The 20,877-nt window shown below is 41.2% G+C and overlaps 2 protein-coding genes across 3 annotated transcripts; both read right to left on the bottom strand.

Annotated features, from left to right (window-relative positions):
• Positions 1-113: 113 nt before the first annotated feature.
• tmem245 (transmembrane protein 245) lies at positions 114-14,936 on the bottom strand. Of its 2 annotated transcripts, XM_018686151.2 has the most exons (18): positions 13,453-14,936; positions 11,826-11,943; positions 11,174-11,269; positions 10,554-10,661; positions 9,921-10,124; positions 9,653-9,822; positions 8,285-8,308; positions 5,936-6,040; positions 5,766-5,848; positions 5,580-5,670; positions 5,371-5,469; positions 5,124-5,255; positions 4,649-4,771; positions 3,762-3,907; positions 3,567-3,667; positions 3,287-3,461; positions 1,775-1,969; positions 114-1,675 (listed from the first exon to the last, which is right to left on the bottom strand). In XM_018686151.2, exons 1-18 carry the CDS (start codon positions 14,050-14,052, stop codon positions 1,627-1,629), a joined length of 2,619 nt encoding a protein of 872 aa, XP_018541667.1. In that variant the 5' UTR covers positions 14,053-14,936; the 3' UTR covers positions 114-1,626. The 2 variants fall into 2 exon arrangements, with proteins under 2 accessions (XP_018541667.1, XP_018541668.1); XM_018686152.2 differs by lacking the exon at positions 8,285-8,308.
• Positions 14,937-15,034: 98 nt separating this feature from the next.
• On the bottom strand, positions 15,035-19,244 carry LOC108889643 (DOMON domain-containing protein FRRS1L). Its single transcript, XM_018686219.2, has 5 exons — positions 18,640-19,244; positions 18,154-18,238; positions 17,715-17,853; positions 16,290-16,536; positions 15,035-16,211 (listed from the first exon to the last, which is right to left on the bottom strand). The coding sequence occupies exons 1-5, from the start codon at positions 18,842-18,844 to the stop codon at positions 16,039-16,041; spliced, it is 849 nt and encodes a 282-aa protein (XP_018541735.1). The 5' UTR covers positions 18,845-19,244; the 3' UTR covers positions 15,035-16,038.
• Positions 19,245-20,877: the final 1,633 nt, after the last annotated feature.

Genomic DNA, 20,877 nt, shown 5'->3' with positions numbered 1-20,877 from the left:
GGACTTTTATTTTGGATTTTAGATAGCTAGTCTGACAAAACATCATGTCTGAGAAATGAGCATTTTTCAGTATCTATTAAAATGTAATAGACCAAACAGGTAACCAAACAAACTGCAGTTCAAATAATAAGATTTATTGTGTCAGTGCATGTCCATTAATTTAAAAAAAAAACACACAGCAACAGTATCAAATGAAAACTACAAGAGTTCAATTGTACAGTGAAACCGTTGCTAATCTACGTGCTTGTTCCAAACCAGACCACATCACTGCCCTCCCCCCCTCAGACAGCTAACACAGTAGCCACAAATGTTCAATGTGTCACATTACATAAACAATTAATCTCCACAGCTCATTTATTAAAGCTTCAAGTGATGTAAACTACTACATACTCTCCTTTCATAAAAGTGCTCCGACTGGCGTTAAAGTATGGTGGACAAGTGCAAGAGTAGATGAGTAGAAATTATACATATAAGACATTTTTAGGGATGTGAAGTGTGTGAGGTCTAAGCTACTGATGAAATCATGTAATAGGGATGTAAGTCACAGCAATACAAAGTGGAAAAGTGCTCACAGAAATACTCAGTGTTAACCTCCTTCAATACTGACAGATTAGCTAAGTGTGCTGAAAACGAAAAGCTTGGTTACTTGTATGTGTGTAATGTGCACTCACAGTGTGTTTAAAAAAAAACAAACAAACTTAAGCATGACATAAATTGAAAATGTTTTTAAAAAAAAAAAAAAACAACAGAGACCCTCAGTAACCACAGGTAGTCTAATCTGTTCCACTAAAGACGTCATTGTCATTCTAAACCTGTAGCCATTAGAAAAAAATAAGCATTTACAACAATTCAACCGTACAGATACAAAAAAAAAAAAAAAAAAAAATGAATCAGTGATAACAAAGCCTGTCCCAGGAGAGTATGTCTTTGTTAAAGCAGACATCTAGTGTTGCAGACTCACAGCTACCATCACTGAAATGTGAATGACACTTCAAGTTAATCTAAAAACAGTCAATAACTCGTTCTCTTGAGCCAGATGAGGACTTCTGTGGCGAGAAGTGATCAAAACCAGCCTTCACTGCTAACTCTACTTGAGCCTCCATGAGGAGAGAGGTAGGGAGTACAAACACTGCATGACCACATACTGCAGCTTAAACACAGCCAGAGTGTGCAGGGTAGAATCAGGGGCCTTGTAAATAAAATATACCTTATTCAATCAACTACAAACCACACAGTAATTTTAGCCACTTCTTAACATTATAAAATCAATTTAGGCACTGAGTTCTGACATTGATGTGATTTGCATCAATGTCTCCACCGTTCACAATCATAAAGACCAATGTGATGTCACTGGTCCGTGTTTCAGATCAGGACGTGCGCTCGCTGTTGTAATTTAAGGGTCTTGAATGAGAGCAGTTGTTGCCATTTTGCCCAGAGAAACAACTCTGGTAAGCAGACGCATCGCGTGTGACCAGCCCATTACGCCGCCATCTCTTCTTGGTCGGGGGTTATCACCTGTAGAGCTGGGCGGCGTAGGGAGGAGCATCAGGGAGGGAAGCACTTCCCCCTGAGGAGTCAGCCAGTGGGTAGCCAGATGACATTCCACAGGGACACGCCCTCTTGCTCTCACTCACTGGCCTTCTTCAGGACAGTGGGGGTGGAGTCTGTGAAGGTCCTAAGAAGAGACAAGCAAAGATGACGGTGTGGTTGTGTTTATGTAAAAATCTGATCAGTTGTCCTCGTGTGTTTCAGGTATTTCAGGTGCTGTGTTTACCTGATGGGGTGGAGAGGCCAAGTCGATTGCACCGGTGTGGGCACTGCGGAACTGGGGCTCATTAACATGGCACTGTAGATGTTGGCTGCCACCACCAGGATGCAGAGGAGGATGGGCCCGATGATGGCGCCCTCCAGACCCAGATAGTACGCTCCACCTGCCACTGCTAGACCTGTTAGATACGGGTGTCCACCCCTGAGACAAAGAGACAAGAAACTGTGTAAACATTAAGGCATACTTACAGGATTGATACAGATATTGGTCTCTGCAATCGTTCCTATTGTCCATTCTGGCTGTGACTAGCAGTCTACACTGTAAGAAATGGGTTACAGAATCCACAGGCTGCCTCTTGTGCAAAAAAAGGCATCTCTTCACAGCTAGCATGAGGCTTCAGCAGTGTGAGTTCGACAAATCAGGTAGTTATCTTTCAAAGTGACAGGTTGTTTTTTTTTTTGTATGAAATCTTTTTGTATTTGTTTGCCCAGCCACGCTTTCCCCTTGCTGAGGCACAGGAGAAGAATACATCCTGGCAACTGTATTACTGGGACAAAACACCAGTAATAAGTTAATACTAACTCCTGTTGAGGCCTCACATTAGCTTCAGCTGAACTTTAGTATGCATTTTTATCCAGAACTTCCCCATTTCTCACAGTGTAGACACGCTACTAAGGAGTCACCAGTGGCCAGTATGGACAGGAGGAATGAAACAAACAAACTGTGTATATTTTACATTACACAAACACACCTGAAGTTTTAAACTTCATCACAGTGAATAGTTAAAATATGACTGTTTGGACAGCTTTTTCTGTTGCATTTAAGAATGTCATTCTTAATTAAACAATGTTGAATTTCACTCCACAATACTACTGGTGTACTCATTCACCATCACAAAGAATTGTTCTTTTACTGTAAGATGAAAATAACGTATTAAAAAAATAAAAGGCAACAAATGGTTCTTTTATTCTTAAGGAAGTTGATTTTAAGACTAAAATGATGGAACCTAGCCATAAGAGGTATGCATAAAAACTATGCTTTTGAAACTGTTAATAATGTATTTGTATTTCACTTTACCCTAAGCATAACAAGTTATTTCTGCAACGTTTAACCATAGCCTATGTTAATGTAAATGCAGTCTTAACACCAACTATGGGAAACACTATTCCAAGGGAAACAGACCTCGACATGAGGCCAAGCTGCCATAAAGAGCTGAGAATGAGGATTATCTGGCCTGCTGTCTCGTGTTGTTTCCATTAGGCCTGTCTCCAACAGCCAACAGTTTATTAAACCAGCTGAGGAAAATGGAGACACTGTTTACAGATTTCACCAACAGCAGGGTTTCATTTCGAAGCCATTTTAGGGTACCAACCACGGTTATATGTGTTACACAAACAGCTGCAGGTGAGATGTTGAAATTTGTCGGATAAATGTTGCAGTGTTACAAGAGGAAGCTCAAATGACACACACACACACACGCACGCACATGCAAACAAGCCAGTGACAACGGTGTCCTACCCAGAGATATCCGAGTAGATGGCTGTATCTACAAAATATGTCGGGAGCAGATGGCAGATCAGCAGCAGCACGGCCTTGACGCCCTCGCCCTGCGCCAACCACAGGTCACACACCGCCGGCACCGCTGCCCAGTAGGTTCCCAGGAACGGCACAGCACCCAGGATAGCAGCCAGAGCTTCAGGCCAGGAGAGAAGGATTCAAAGAGTTAGAAAATACTGAGTGTGGCTTGGCAGGTACATATAAAGCACCAGCATGACCTGCTGTGAACACGCTGACTCACCAGAAGGAATGAAGACGATGTTGATGCCAAAGATTGTGTGAGTGAGCCAAGTGTAGAGGCCATAGAAGCCAGCCATTTTCAGAGAGGCGTCAAACACTCCCCTTCACAACACAAACACAAGGTCAAAAATAATCTCTTTGGGATATATTTATAGATTTTGCGGCTTTTGTTAGATAATTTTGTGCTTGTTACTACCTGATGGCCTCTTCTACAGACTGGCCTATGATATTAGAGGAAGGTCCCGGCTGGGAGAGAGGGGTCAGGCTGATCACCCACTTGACTGGTTTGTAATATTCACCACTGGAGCTCAGCAGGTAAAAGAGAGTGGTCAGGAAAATCACCTGCATACACAAAAGAAACAGCAAACAGAAGTGAGATTCATTAGATTAGGCAGGTAAAAATTATTTAGACCAAGAACATGTAACATAAAAGGTTACTAAGGGTTGATAGACTGTGCTAATACCAGGGACAACAATGGAAAGAATCCTAGGACATTAGAGCTGCAAACATTTGTCAATATAAAGAAAATCATCAGCAACTATTTTGAAAACCAGTTAACTGTTTCAAGTAGTTTTTCAAATGAAATGACCCACCCTTGGGGAATTGCTGTTTTTCTTTGTAAACAGTAAATTGAGTATCTTGGGGTTTTGGACTGTTAGCCAATAACAAGCAAACTGAAGACTTTGAATGAGAAATTTTGATTGCCATCTTGTTACTATTTTTTAACATTTCATAGACTAACCAATTAATCAAGAAAATAATCAGCAGATTACAGGACATAAAACAATTGTGTGGTTGTGGTGTTTTATTATAAATATATTATAATGTCAATAAAAGCCTGAGCACTGAGGAAGGCATCAGTTTTAACAATTGTTACTGCCACTCTTCTGCATTAAAAAGAATTAAGATTCAGCAAATGTGACCCTTAGACTGTTTTCAGGCTGAGCACAAACCAGTTTACCTCCAGTGGTGACTGCACCCCTGTCTAAGCACCAGGTAAAACAAGGTAGAGCAAGCTGATTCTTCATAATACTGACATATAAGTTTGAGCTAGATGGTTTATAGCAGTCAGTGTTTCATACCAGACTCAGGGCAAAGTTGAGCAGAGCTGTGCCGCTGTGGAACAGGACAGTGAAGAGGGTGGTTGTAGTGGAGATGAGGAGACCAACGTTCCTACTCATTACCACCCACAGAGACTCCAGGATCTACAAAACAAACAAAAAGACAGTAAACATGTCATTCACAGGAAAACTGTACACTGTACTGAGACACAGAGTTACAAATATGTCAGTGACTTATGAGCTGCACTTGTTGTATCTGAGGCAGGGCCGTCATAAAATAGAGGGTTCAACATATTTTATTAAAATCCATTCACTGATTTTCTAAAATATAATTTTTGATATAAGAAAAACAGGATGTGGCACCGCCCTACCATCTTGGGCTTCAGCCAAAGGTTGTGTGTCTGTAACAGCAGGCAATGATGGATTGACGGATCAAGCAAATATATGCAAATCCTCTGCCTCATACAGAAGATACAGAAAACATACCCATACTTACAGACAGCAGAGTCTCAATATTTTCCTGTAGAAACGAGGCAATGTCCTTCCAGTCCAGGATGTCCACTAACCAGCTGTTCTGTCTGTGCGCCATCATCTTCTGACCACGGTGGCGTCCAGAGTGGGTCACATTCTGGAAAATGCACAGGACATTTAATGACTTTGACCTTTTATGGCACTGTAAATATTTTTTCCTCAGCATCAAGAAGTTAAATGGACTGGCCTGAACTCCACCGTCCTTACACTACCTTCACAAACCAGGAGTGGTAGAGTCGGTCCCAAAGCTCCAGAACTTGTTTCTCAATCACTGCTGTGTGGTTCACCTTGTCTCCTAACATCTTATGAAGCTGCACACAGGAAAAGAAACACAGAGAGATCTGTCACATAACTGGCTGTCAAACTATTTCCATTTTCTACATATTTGATGTGAGATTAATCAGCCGGTTATTATCCCTACCTTCTGTGTTATCCATTCTCTTCCATGTTGATAAACATTAGTAGCAGCAGAATTCAGAGCCTTCTGGACTACACGTGCCTCTGGAAGCCAACTAGAGGAGGACAGTTTCAGAAAGATGAAATGTTCAGCACATGAGAGATCACACTCCAAATGCAAAATAAGAAATAATAACAAAATGAGTCATACTTGGCCCATTCTGGATGGTTAGACACAGTCTCGTTGATGAGGTTACTGGTTACCTCAATGATGTGTACGCTCTCATGATGAACCTGGAAAGATAAAAGTTACTTTATTATCCTAGTCCAGGTCAGTAACATTCAAATGCAGTGAAGTGATTCGACAGAGGAAAACCGTACCATAGCTGTCAGCAACAGAGCCATGAGCAGGGTCCCTGTGACCAGGAGGAAGATGATGAAGATGCTGATGATTTTATCCAGAGATCTCTCCAACCACACAATCATCTGCGCAGAGAGGAGGGAGAAGGCACGCAGAAGTAGGAGAAAGGGGGGAAAGCAGAGAGGTGGTGGAGAAGGAACAGAGTCAGTGCTGCTCTGAAGGGGTTGAAAACATACAGTGATCAGACACATGGAGAAACCTGTGTCCTTCCCATGTGAACAAGCCATTTTGGATCTAAAAAGCTGCCTCCTTTAGGCCCTGAGGACAGTAAGGTAGTTGACTGAGTAAACCAACAGTCAGGACATCTGCACACATACATGCACTTCAGCACTGAAACATGCGAGTGAAACACTCCGGCTGTGTGCTGCTGTATGTGTGACTCTTCTTTCTGCCAGTATCTTTTATTTTGGAAGTACTGTGAGCTTACCCATCAGTCTCTCAATGTGTTCATCCTATTGTAAGTTGGTGCAATTATTAACTCAGGTTTCTCAATGCTCCAAAACTGCATCAACAGTCAACTTCTAAGAGTTTTAGTCTAAATTTGTATGTGTTGGTGCCTGTGTTACTGGAGTCAATGACAAGTTAACACTGGCTCTGTTAGTGCACATCTCTTTTTCATAAGACCACGTCCTAATGTTTAGCCAGTACGTGAGTGGTGACATGATATGGTCAGTAAAGGTTCCACTACATTTCAGCCACACAATGTGATATAAACCTAAAGCTCAGACTAATCTGTCATGAAGGTTGTAGGTCTTGATAACTTTTTTTGATCGTCAATAAGAATGCAGCCTTACCTTGAAGAGAAGAGTTATACTTGGCAGGCTGATTGATGTGCATTAAATCCAGTACAAACAAAAAAATGGAAACACCACATCAAGATGGACTTTACTTTGAAAGAACTAAATGAATTGAACAGGCAAATTAGTATGCTGAGTACCAATTAGAAATAGAGGTCTGTTTTAGAAGAGTTCTGATAATCACCACTGCTTGATGCAACGTGAGATCACTAATGAAGTTCCAAATAAGCAACAAAGTCAGTGGATTACTTATAAACACTGATTATTTTAATCACTGAGGGGAAAACTTTGAAAATCATCAGTAAGTAAAAAAAATAATCTTTCAAACCATGTCATCAGAAATTTCTGACTTATGACACTGTTCCTTTTTGCCATTTTCTTGCACACACATCATTTCTTGTTTTAAGGAACCATTAAGCACCATAAAGCCAACTCCCCTCCCGGCTGTTCTAACACTGTGGTGAACCCACACCAGTCATCTTGTACAAGTGATAAGGTCAAATGCCTGCAATAACTGCATTGCAGAGATGGCCATGCAATGCTATGACTTCCTTTTATACCACTATTCAAGATGGATCCCATGTCAAATGTCAACCTTGCCCACCCAAGGGTTCAAAATCTAAATATAACTGAACCTTTTAAGTGTAAGTCTACCATGACTCTATAGTTTTCATCCTGCCAACACACACACAGAGTGTAGTCCAACCTCTTGTCTTGTTAATGCAACAATGGCTGAAGCGCTTGGTAAGTAAACAGCAGTTCATGTTTAAAACTTACAGATAGCTGATGCTAAAGCAGATCCTTTGTCCCTGAAAACTGGAGCTTCTTGGGGACACATCTAATATCTTACTACAGTCCTGACAAAAGATGACATGACCACAAAAAAAACCTGAAGCTCTTTTGGAGGTAAAACATTTTTAGCATAGATATTCACAAACTCTTTGGTGTTTCCATTATTTTGTCCACGTGCAGCCCCTTCCCACCCATAAAAGCTCCTCAGCTATAATCATATCCCTCTCTTTCTGGGAGACTATGGGCAGTGTTTCTCCTATAAATCCATTAAAAACTTAACTTAAAAATCAGGATTTTTCATCAACAGTTTTACAGAAACATGGCCCTCTTCTCCCAGTCTGCTCTGCTCTGTCTACATTACCCATCTTTCCATGCAGCTCAGACACTCTCAAGCCAAACCTGCCAGTTACATCAAAGCAGGGAAGGTACGGACGGGGGGTCGAGGGACTAAAAAGTCCCACCTCCCCCCGACTGTAGCTTCCTCTAAAAATTAAAGCAACAAGCGAGAAAGCAGGAAGAGGGGGCAAACGTATAGACAGGATGAGGGGGTGATGACAGTGGGTGGGTAAAGCACCAGTCCGAGTTACCACAAGGTTTGCTCACGCCTTCACACACATCCACACGGATTATTTTTTTTATCCTTGTCTCTCACTTTCTCTCATATACACACACACTCTTTTCTGTCAGTCTCTCTTTCACTCTGCTCCTCCAAATCATTACCTGCTTGTTAAGCCAATGCCAGAGCTTGGGAGGAGACAAAGAGACATTGGGAAGATTATTACTGGAAAGATCTGTGCAGCAGTCATCACGTGTACCCGTGCAACAAGAACACAACTTCTGTTTGGGTACAGGCAGTGAGGGATCGGAGTGTGGCAGGCAGGATTTAACTACTAATCATACAGGGGGTTCGAGATGCAAATCACTGTGATTACAAACAAGTACGTCCCAAAAAACCTTCAGAACAAAGACATATTTTAGTGTAAAAGATGTCAGCAACGAGGTCATTAATGTCATTGTATAAAACATGAGAAATTTTATTTACTGTATCTCACATCTCATTCTGAGATGCAGCTCTAATTGGGCCCAGAGTTGCAGGCGATATTAATTGATTCTGGACAATAAGGGCAGAAAAATAACCTGTCAAAATAACAGTGACGTATTGTGAAAAAGTAAAATTTCTGTTGAAAAAGTTCTGTTTGATGCACACAGAATCTTAAACACTCTGGACTATCTAAAAGACTTAAACTATCCTTAAAACTACAATAAAAAAGCAGTAAATTTAAATCTCAGTCTTACTTGGTGTGAAGGCACAGACGGTGTTGAGCACCAGGATTAAAACAACAGAGCGCTTCATGTCTGAGCAGAATTTACAAATTTGTTATGGTCCCAGAAAATAATTTCATACTTATACATCCAACAGACAAGGAGCACCATTATCACTCATTTGCTGCTAGATGCTCCACTACGTTCAGCATCTGGTCTGAAAGTGTTTGTCTGCAGTTTGTTAGCGTATGTTTATCAAAGCTTCTTCAGCTGCCTGTAGCTGCTGAGGGTGACTCTAAGGAGAGCAGTGAACTGAGCCAAAACAACAAAGTGAAGGACCTGAAGTCCAAATCAATTAACTGAAAGACGCTAAAGCCCTCCGTTGAGCTGACAGAAACTGCAGGTGATCATTCTTTCTAGGCTTACACATTACAGTTTAATCTATCGTTAACATAAACGTATTGATTAGGGACAAATGATAGAGAACACAGCCCTCACACCATCTGTAACTGATCAACAAGTAACACTATTTGTTTGGCAATGAAAATATTCAGGTTGCAAGCTTCAACTAGTTGGATTCTTTTTTTTATCATGTTTTATTAGAAGCAAATATATCAAATATAACCAAAACAGATTTGAGGTTAAGGATCCATTTTTCTGCTTTATTTTAACATTTTTAGATAATCCTTATTGACCTGTTGATATCCTGTTTATGTAGCTGATATCCCTGATTGCCACCCTGTGTACCTCGATGAGGGTGTGCGAAATCAAAGGTAGAGGAAATAAAAACGTCAGCAGCACCAGTAGATTGATCAGAGGCATTACCTTGGTGTCGATACGCAGCAGGAACTGAGCCAGGCCTTTGATTGGTCCGGGCAGCAGGGCCTCTTCTCGCTCGCGCCCGAACTTCTCCAGCACGGTCCACCACGAGGTAAGAGTCCGCTCTGCAAAGCTCTTCAGGCCAAAGTGGACCACCAGCTTCTTCAGCACCCACACTGAGGTATCAAAGCAACATGAGCCTCAGTATCACATACGAAGAAGCACGTCAAAGGGTGTGTGAGTGTGTTCATATACGTTTGAACATGTGTGTTACCAGCCACAGGGATAGGCAGCAGTTGTAAGATCCAGAGGTTGAGCCAGACCTGAACCAGAACTATGGCCCAGACCAGCAGAATAAAGTAGATATCACTGGCTCTGTGGGAACTTTTCTCTTTCTGGAAGAGTCCGGCTGGTAACGTACGAGAGCCCCGAGGGAAGCCAGGGGTGGCAGGAGGGGGGCCCACAGACTGCACACCATCTTGAGGGAGATGAGTGGAAGGGATCAAAAGGAAGCATAAAGAGGAAAAGAAAGAAAGCACAAAGCAGAAAAGGCAGATATTGGTTATTCACCACCATGGCTGAACAGTGAGGCAAAAGCAGAAGTGTCTTGAGCTGCATTTCCTCTAATGGGTGCTAGAAGCTGGGTCCAAATGCACATTGTGAAGAAAACTCAATTCAAACTTCTTCTTATGTAAATCTATACGGTGGTTTTACGGGTGATGTCCATTAAAGCCATATAAACACTTAGAGCCTTAAACCTTTAAGCCCTCCTCCTCTCCAGCTCCAGTAACTGAGAAAGCTAAACCCCACACAGACACTTCCTACACATTAGTCTGCAGCCTCAGAGTCATACCTGTAATAAAAGCTTCTGTAATGCACTGAGTTTAATAAATCTAAGCTATCTTACCTGTGGTAGAGTTTTCACTGGGCTCAGTTTTCAGCTGAAGGTTGCTACAGGAGATTGCCATGTAAATAGTATTAGCAGCGAATGACAACACCTGCCCGGACAGCTCTCCTGGGGAGATGGAGAGAGACAGAAAACAACAGTTACTCACAGTGGCAGAGGGTGCAAAGAGCAGCATTTGGTTGAGGCTGAGGTCCAGGGATAGCAAATTGTAAAAATGGCCATTAAAAGAGTTTCACCTTTCCACTGTTGAGTTAAAAGGACCATAGCTGGGCAGCCAATGGCAGCTAATCAGTTATTTCTAAGCTATTTATAAGCTTATTTGACCCATTTGAGTTTTAAAGCAATAGTTCAACATTTTTAGAGACATGCTTATTCACTCTCTTGCTGAGACTCACATGAGAAGACTCATACCCTATACCAACACTTCTAAAGCTCACAATAAAACACATTAAAGCGCTATTGTTTATTCCATAATATAAACATGTATCTGTTTTGTTTTTTTTACCACATGTGTGAGTGCCCGGTGGACAGAGAGTAAAAGCTCCTTACTGTGGTAAAATGTGAATGTGAATGTGTGTGTGTGTGTGTGTGTGTGTGTGTGTGTGTCCATAAATCTTTACCTCTGCCCGGAACAGGTGGTTTCTCTTGAGAGCCCACGATGAGGAGTACAACCACAACCACAAATATGGGCACTCTCCACGAGCCAGTCAGAGACACTAAATACAGATACAGAAATCAGAGTGTTAACTGCACATCTCCCCTCGGTTGTGGGGAAACTTGTTGCATATTTCTAAACATGTTTTGCCATAAAATATGGGTTAAAATATATGCATATTGTAGCATTATTATCATAGGGGCACATGTCAACATTTTCTCAAATTTACCCACAACCCCACGCTGCTTATTCTTCTCTTGAGCATAACATTTTCTTACAGCTCAGTCACTTTTAACATTTCACACCTGAAGGTCAACACTTCTTCTCTGCACGCCTTGTGTGTACTAAAAATACCTAAGACTTCCTCATCTTACTGTAGTGCCACTGCTTTGTCTAATAGACATGTAGACCTGTAGAGACAGTTCCCTTAAAGAACAGTGTTTGTGGCCTCATCCTCTAAAGCTTGCTTCAAGCTAACTGCTACACTCACACAGTCAAAATATGCGGGGAGAAAAAAACACTTCCCAGGGGCAAAGAGGGAGTTTGCATAAAGGTATGAAATGACAACCAACACGTCTGAGCAGGCTCTCCAGGTTTCCTCTTGTCTCCCCACTCACCAATGTAGAAGAGCAGGACGGCCCAGACCGGAAGAGCCAGGACCCTCAGGTAGCGCTCTGTTTGAGGACTCCACTTGAAACAAACTGCTAACAAGTAGCCAAACACTACAGTACACACCTGAGAACAAACAGATTATAAAACAGAAGAAACAGATTAGAAACAACAAAAATGTTGCTGTCTGAATCAATGAATTTCATGAGAATGTTACTGCAGGTTTTGCTTTTCACATTTAAATTAGACCTGAAACAATGAGTCGATTACTATAAAAATAATGAATATTTTGTGTCAATCTGCAAATATTTTGATAATTAATTATATCAATATCAGAGAAGCATTCTTGTAATACCATGATATTGCTTCTAAACATAACAGCCGTCACATTTGTGATCAAACTGTGGCTCTCCAGGCCTCTGCTGACCAAAGACTGCAGCAAACAATCCACTGATGTTTGGTTTTAAAGCATTAAAATACGATGCTCAAGTCTGATGACCAAGGTCTTCGCTGGTTCCACTCCTCACAAAGACATATTTCGATGTAATTTAACCTAATATCCTCCTTCCTATTTATAAACAAGGGCCCTGTGTCCGTCTAACTCTGCATTTAGAGAAAGGACAGGCTGTCTGAGGAGGAACATTTAATGCAATTTGTATCTAGTCAAAGCGAGGCTAGGCTCAGGCCCCTGGAGCTGCTTTGGAATAATAAGGTATTGATCGATCAAACACTGGAGCTGCAGGAAATTAGATCAGCTCCAATACAAATTTAGGCATATGTTCCAAGAAAAAAAACTTTCTTAACTGAAGTTAATTGAATAAGCTTCTATTAGAGATGTTCAAGGAAATAGGAAACAACTTGCAGCAGTAAGTTAAGTCTGCAGTGCCTTTAATCCAGTATTATTGTTTAATGGCTATCGTTTTCTGTGAATGGAGGCGATTGTATTGTGAAGATATGGTCATACTGTGTCATACTTTTATCATCCACATTAATAATTCTGATCCAAGAAAATGTATTTAAGTTGGGATGCAAGTAAAAGTTACTTTCAACTTCATTTAAATCCACAGATTATTTTCCCAACTGAACATTTGGTCTGTAAAAGAGTAAGAGTGAAATATGCTGATCACGGTTTCCAAAAGCACAGTTTGAGCAGACAAAAAATATATTTTGCTATCATGGAAGACCATGAAAACCAGCAGATAATCCAGTGGAGAAGATGGAACCAGTGAATTTTGGGCATTTTAAATTTATCTTACTTAATCCAACTCTTCTGTCAATCACCTAATTAACCAGCTAACTAACTTTTTTGCTCTACAATTAAGTTCTTGCTGCGCTTGTCTGAAGCTTGCAGAAAGCAAGAATTCATAGGTGATTGGATATACTCTTGCCATGCAGATACAGTATAAATATTGGGGGAAAACATATAGTGCTACTGATTTCAACCATAAGACTCAGCACCAATCTGAGCCTCGGCCTGTTTAGGGTGACCCAGTTCCTACGGGCTGACCTTGCCCACCCAATAGCATCCACACTGGCTCTCACAGAGGACCTTTTGTCATCACTGAAGGGGAGGGGGTAGGAGGAGGTGTGTGAAGGGGGGGGTTGATGCCCAGTTGCCACTGTCCATTCACTCACCCACACAGCGTGGAAACAGTCCAGCGCGACCCCGATGATCCCGCAGACGTGCTCGAGGATCACCTGCATGCCGATGACGCTCCAGAAAAGGTAGAGGAAGTAAACAAGCGGCGCCCCGGCTCCGATCACCAGCAGCACCGTGAGCCTCTCCAGCACCAGCCTGCCCATCGCCTCCACCCCGTAGTTCACACACCACACCGGGACCAGCAGGGTCCCCACCACGATGGGCGTCCCGGTGTCCTGCAGGCCGCTGAGCCACGAGCGGCCCAGCCGGGCCAGGGAGTGTTTGAAAGGGTGGAGGAAGGTGCCGCAGAGCACTGCCCAGAGCAGCGGGCGGAGGAAGGCCTCCAGGATGAAGTAGACCAGGACAGCTGCCCCGCAGCAGATAGCCACAAATATCATCGCCCCCGTATTGTAGAAGGCCTGTTTGATATTTTTGTCAAACTTGAGGGACGAGGGCTGGGTTAGCAGCTGGCTCACCATCCCGACGGCCGGCTGGACGCTCTCGGAGAAAGAGACAGAGTGCGGACGCCCAGCGTGAGGGCTCTCCGGCGGAGAAACGGCGGCAGGCTCCGGCGCCGAGTCCTCCTCGTCTGCCATGTTCCCCGATTCCGCCTTGGTCCACCCGGGGGATGCACCGCGTGAAGGAGGAAAACATATGACGTAGCACTAACGAAATGCCCAGGGGCATCATGGGCAATGCAGTGTAAAGGAAAAACAACTACTTCCTGTATTTTATTTTTTACCTTTATTTCATATAATTTTCATGTTTTTTTATTTGTCCGTGGTTTTTGTTTGTTGTTGTAATGTTTACTTACGTATTACTTTTTATTATTATTGATTGTTGTTTTATATATTAAAAATATAAATTAATAAACAAATAATGTTCTTGTTTTCTTTAGGCATGGCACTGAATAATGTATTAAGTCTATTACTTTAAAGCCAGTATGTGTATAGTTTTCATGTCACACTTTGGTGCCTCACAGTGGTAACATTAAAAAAGACATCAATGCACATCACCTCTACAATCACCATTTGAAAGTAAAACGTTTTGCATAAGATTTTTACATATGGTGGTACCAGTATTTACAGTAAAGTGTTTTGGTCTGGTGTGATTAGAGGCTTATGGTTCCAGCTAACTGTTGATCATTACCAGACTCATTTTTATAAACACATTTTCTTATAAACGTCTGCATGGAATCAAGGAAAGCTGGCCCCTAGAAATGACACTATATTCCGTATTATACAACGTTAATTCTTTCTATTAATAATTCATAGTCCTATATGTGAACTTCTGTCTTTCAACAGCAACAAAACAGTTTGTGTTGGAGGTAAGACCAAAATTAAAATGTTGTTTTTTTAAAATATATTTTCAAAAATTGGTTTTTTCTAACATTAGTTGAGGTAATAACTGATCATTAACCTGGAAGACCATTTCTCACATCTGATTTCCATCTAATATTAATGTTACTCACAATAACAGGTATCTTCAGAATACCAGAGACATGACCCCAGTGTCTCAGTGGTAGCCACAGTCTTATTAAAAATATGTCCTATGGTATTATACGCACAGCAGAATCTGTATTTTCTTATATATACTATTTTCTTACCATGTTTATTGATAATAAACAAAATCATGGCAGATTGTTTAAGTGGGAGGCATTTAAACATATTCAGTCATTTTTAATACAGATCAAAAGGCTACAATAACAACCTGGGGGGGGGAAATGTCCAAGGCCCAAGCAAAATATTCTTCAATCCACAGCTTGTTCCTGATCACTGTGCTGTTGCTTGCTTAGGCAGTAAGTAGTCTCCCTCTCTGTTTGTTCAACACAATCACAGTGCCACAGTAGTGATAAAACAAACCCAACAGCCACTGTGGAGGAAGGAAAGGCGTGAAAAAAGCTCTTAAAGGAAATTATGAATAAGATGAGTCAAACAAAAAAAGTTAACAAAAAATCTTTTACATTGTAAATGCATGTTACACAGTTCCTAAAACCTTGGAAACTATATTTTGATGGTGCAAACCACCAAATAAACGGTCCTTTTTTGTTTTGAAGTATGAGTAACGGGACAGGAAGAGTCTGTGCAAACAGCTGTGAGCTGTTTGGTTCAGAAAACCTTTGTGTTTTAGCCAAGTTCAACATGAGGCACTGTCTTCTCATCACCAGTGAACAGTGGGTTTTTTGAAATCATTCCAAGATTTTCCAGTGCATGCAGTATTTTTGAAGACTTGTGAGATGTATTTATTGGCATGTATACACCTCATATTTTTTAAATACTTGGAAGCTATCATAAATATTGAAAATAATTGGCCTATTTATACTATAACACTACTCTTTTATCAGACCTCTTGTTTCGTACTGACACCAGTACATGACACCTCTACAATATAGTTTAATAATTTGTCAAGATCCTCTGTATGAGTTCAGAGTAATGAATATATATTCTCTATCATGTTTAATATGTCTGATACTGTGTTTCTCTGTGCAAAGTGGACACTTGAATATGGCATCTAACAAAAATGGCAACTTTTTTTATTGCTGATCTTCTCTTCCCTCTTTTTCTCTGCTCTGCTGTGCTTCATTATGGCGTTCCCATTAGCAGGTAGAAGGTGAGAGCTACTATGAGCAGTAAGCAGAGGGGAGAGTTGAAGGTCTGGTAAGCTGTGGAAGGCATGAAGATGTCCTCATACTTATAGATGCTGATCATGTGGTCGCTGACTGGAGGACTGTCGATGTCATGCCTCGTGATGGAACCTGATGGAGGAGGTAAGACAATGTAAGATGACATTAAAGGCAGAAAAAAACACAACAAGTTGATGCTTAACCACTCACCTTGAATAGCAGGACCCCATGCAAACAGGTAATACCATGACAGGTGTAAGTCTACAAGTGTTTCCTCTCTGGGGACGTATAGCGGCCGTTTGAAACGGCACGTCACCCGATTGTTCTCAAAAATGCCCTCTTCGTCTCTGGCCGGGTTCCTCTTGATCTCCTTGGCCCACTGGCCGACGTTGTAGAAGTGATGAATCCGCACACGACCGTTATCGTCATGGACGCAGCCCATAACGTCATCTCCTCCCTGACAATATAGAAAGGAAATAACAGGGAGTTAAGAGCCTCATTCCAAAGTGATACATGTTTATTTCTTGAAAAAGAGGAGTTGCTCATACAAAATGTAAATTTGGTAACTGTGACAGGCACAATATTATTATTGTTAAAGCAAGGAAGTCTTTCTTCTTAAGAACTGTCACACAGTGAGCCAACCAGTATAGAAAAAATTAACAATAATAACTGGACCTCATTCAATACTGATATTTTGTAAATCCCCAGATTAAACTGAAAAATTGTCAGACTGCATGTTAGCTGGATGAACTCATCTTCAGCTGGCAGATATGTCAAAGCTCATTCTTGGGAAAAGAGTTAACAATTTTGTATTGTATTGCTTTGTATTGTTAATAAACAATATAAAAAAATGTATGATGTAGATATAAGACCGTTAATGATTGTGAGAGAGTCTTCATTATGAGGCTCCAAGCACTTGATTGTATTGAGACACTGATACTGATCAGTGGAAAAGTCCGACAAAATTGTTTTTTCAAAGTCCTCAAGAGCAAGGGATTCCAAAGAAATAATCAACATTACATCAAGTGTTTTGCTGCAAATGATATTAATTATTTGTATTGAAAGTTAAACATCTTATGAGACTGACTCCCATCTTTCTTGGCTTGTGAGCCATCATAAAGAAATAATGTCTACTCATGATCCCTCATCACAGGTCATGGCCTTAGTATGGACATGAACTCTAAGCAGTTCAGCCAAAGAGTCATTTTTCCTTTAACAAATTGCTACAGGTCTAAAATAGGTTTACAAAAATCCTGACAACATCCTGCACTTCAGAAGAAAATTAGAGGAAAGACAAAAAAATATCATGAAGTATAAACTTCTACAACTGTAAACTGTTTTTACCATTAAACATCTTGTTGTATGTATGTATGCTGTATGTCATGCTTTAAATTTAGAAAAAAAAACATGCCTTACATTGTGTAAACAGTGAACTATTCATTTTGCAATAAAGGCCTTCAGACTCTTTTTGTGTTGTGAATGATTTGGTATTGTAAATAACTGACTGCATCTATGTGTTTAATTGATTATTGAGCATAACTTCTCAGTCACTTGGTGTGATATATATAGGCAACATATAGGCAAAATATTTGTAAAAACAGCCTCAGCAGTCAAAGAGGTTGTGGAGCTGCTCACCATTTTCTTGTCAGATGAGAAACCTACGGCCACCCAGCCGTCTGTGTCCGCACTCATCTCATACTCCACATCTGTACCAATGCGACGATAACTCAGAAAGTAATCACACGTCTCTGCATCACACCCTGGCTTCCCATACCTGGAAATAAATACAAGCAATGATTTGCTCACTCACTTTAAAAGACTACACTATCAAACAGAGCACAACAAAGTGGTTCACAATATTCAGAATATTAAAGTTATCAAAGATCCAGAATGGAGCACTATTTAAATCATTCAGGTTTCAGAGAACAAAGACAGTGGAGAGTTTCCATGTTTAGCTCCAGCTCTCTGAAGTCAGGCCACAGCATCTAGGATAAAGCAGCCGTGGGGAATACAGCTGCACTGGAGCTCTGTTTTCAGTAGGAGAGAGCTGGCAAAAGATGCATCCCTCTCTCACCTTATGCAGCCTTTGGTTACTCCACAGTCACTGACTTTGATCTTGGCAAAGGGATCCACTGGCGGGGCGGTGGGGAACGGATAACCTGCAAAATGCAAAAATCAGCATTTCTGTTGGTTCCACACAAAACAACTGATGCTTGTTTTTCAAGGCAGTCAAAAGGCCAACTAGGGGGAGGCCATCTGCACTGTGTGTGTGTGTGTGTGTGTGTGTGTGTGTGTGTGTGTGTGTGTGTGTGTGAGGATGAGGGGGGTGGGCAGCTACCACCGGGGGAGCTGGCCCGGGTGCTGAAAGGCTCTGTGCAGTGGAGACAGGTTGGATTCAACACAAGATGAACAGCACGGGTTCAGTTTCTGCTTAGGTCGCTGTTTACATGTCTCTAGCTTATGCTATGTGCTTGTATATTATAAGTTTGTTTGTGTGAACGACGTGTAAACAAAATCATCTTGCCGGGGATATCTTAAGTAAACCGATCTAGATCCCTACCGTCATCGGAAAGATATCTGGACTCCAGGAATTCGGAGGCGAAGGTGCTGTAGGAGTCCTTGTGAGGCTCCTGGTGTCCCGGCTCCCCGTGCTCTCCGTGGCCGGCTCGGAGCGCTCCCTCATCGGTGGGGCTCGGCGCGACCCCCAACCATCCGCTCTGGATCAGCAGCACCGACAACTGCACGAGCCTCCTCGGAAAAATCATGTCCAACGATTCGAAAAAGCAGCAATATAACACTACTAAAACAACCTGAAATCACACCGGATCCTCAGTTTGGTTTTCATTTCGGTATCTTCGCAGTTATCCATCGCAGTGTCACAAAAATCACCTCCGCATCCTAATTGCGTGTTTGGCTGTTTATTCGCCAGGATGTGTGTGTGTATATGTGTGTGTGGGGTGGGGGGGTTCAGGGCCGCTCACCGTGTGATTATCAAGCTAATCCAACTCTAAATTACCCTGATTCGTAATCTCGCCATCTAATTCAGACACACGCCCGTAATCCTCTTTGAAATCCGAATCTAGATGTCTTCCCTTTCTCATTAATCTTAGATATTTTTCAGTCGGAGTATTTGCTGTTTGAATGGTTTCGCCCGGCCTCCCTCTCCTCTCCTTCTTCAGTCAGTCACACCATCGTCCAATGAGGAGCCGATACGTGCTGCTATCAGGATCAATCAATTAGGGATTATAGCCAATAGACAGTGCAGTTAAAGAGGTGATTTTAACACAGATGACATATAATCTTGCACAGGTTTGGAGGATATGGATCGTATTCATTTGTAAATAATAATAATAGTAATAATAATAAATACAATAAAATAAAACATGAACATGTTTCTGGCCTAAGACACCACTTGTGTTCAAGTCCTTCTCTACACTGCCAGGAGTGAAATTCTGCTGAAGGAATATTTTATTCATTTTTGTTAGCCTAAATGTACAGAATCTAAAAGAAAATACTGAAATTAGCCAATTAAATCACCATGTTTCTGAATGCTGAACAGATATGACCATAGTGTCCTCAGTGGTCACTACTGCCCTGGTTACTGCATGCCCAAATTATCCCTGATTTCCTACTGCATTGCCTTTAGTGAAAACAAACCTGGCACAACTAAAAATATGAGTATTTTTATGCAGGTCCAGATCTAGAAACAGTTTAAAAATGCATAAAGGATTGTGCAGCCTTGTATGTGCTCTGTAAGTGCATTATTTATTTAATACTGTGAAGCTCAGCTTTAATGTGTGAATGTGTGTCACAATGTCCCTACAAGTCTTATCCCAGCTGCTTCAGGAACACTGCAGTACCTGTGACCACTCGCAGGTGTACCAGCAGTACAGGTGAATTTCTAAATTCACACACAGCAGGTAGGTAGACATGATTGGCTAAACATCATTTTGTATTGTTTTAAAAAGACAAAAAGGAAAACTCTCCTCATAAACATGTTATCATTGTTGTTTACATTCATCATCTGTTAGGCCACTCCATCCTGTGTCTTGCTCTGTGGTTGTACACAGTCCTGCCACATGATGGTGATATAAACCCACAGTTTTAGCCTCATTCTCAGGACAGCTTCCTCTTAGACTATCATCGTCTTTCACTTTTATTCCACTATATCCCAGAAACACCAACACTTGCCAACGACAGTGTGGTATCTTAGACTGTTACTGGCTGACTGATTGTCTCATCAGCATTTTCACTGAACTTATACATTTGTAAAGATTTCAGTCACCTCAGTGGGCTTGTGTCTTATTTAGGAATAATAGCTGATGAAATCCTAGTAAAGAATGAAAGTTCTACTTCATCTCCATAGTTTGGAAATACAGAAAAAAATCTAGAAATGCTGTAGCATCTGTAGCCATTTGATAAATTATCACTGTGCCACTTGCTGAAATACACATTACAGACTTGCAAATGCCTCTGACTCATTAAGACACTCAAGAGTGACAGTGCAATTAATATTTTCAATACTTTGATATTTCATGAGTCAATCCATTTTGTCTGCACTCTCAGAACTGTAAACAGATCTGTAAAAGTTTAACACTGCCTGGAAACTTAACAGAACACATCAAGGAAATTTTAATTCACATCAAAATGTTATTGACTATAGAAATCATAACTATCGTAGTGACACATGCATCACTTGAAATAAATGCAACATGTAATATTAAACAGATGATTTATGATAAATTGTGGACAGTGGAGAACATATTTAATGTGTCACACACATATTTATTTACAAAAT

Source organism: Lates calcarifer, linkage group LG15 (genome assembly GCF_001640805.2).
Source record: "Lates calcarifer isolate ASB-BC8 linkage group LG15, TLL_Latcal_v3, whole genome shotgun sequence".
Lineage (NCBI taxonomy): Eukaryota > Metazoa > Chordata > Actinopteri > Centropomidae > Lates > Lates calcarifer.
Note: the sequence above shows the minus strand (reverse complement) of the source record. Positions and strands in the feature narration are given on the sequence as shown.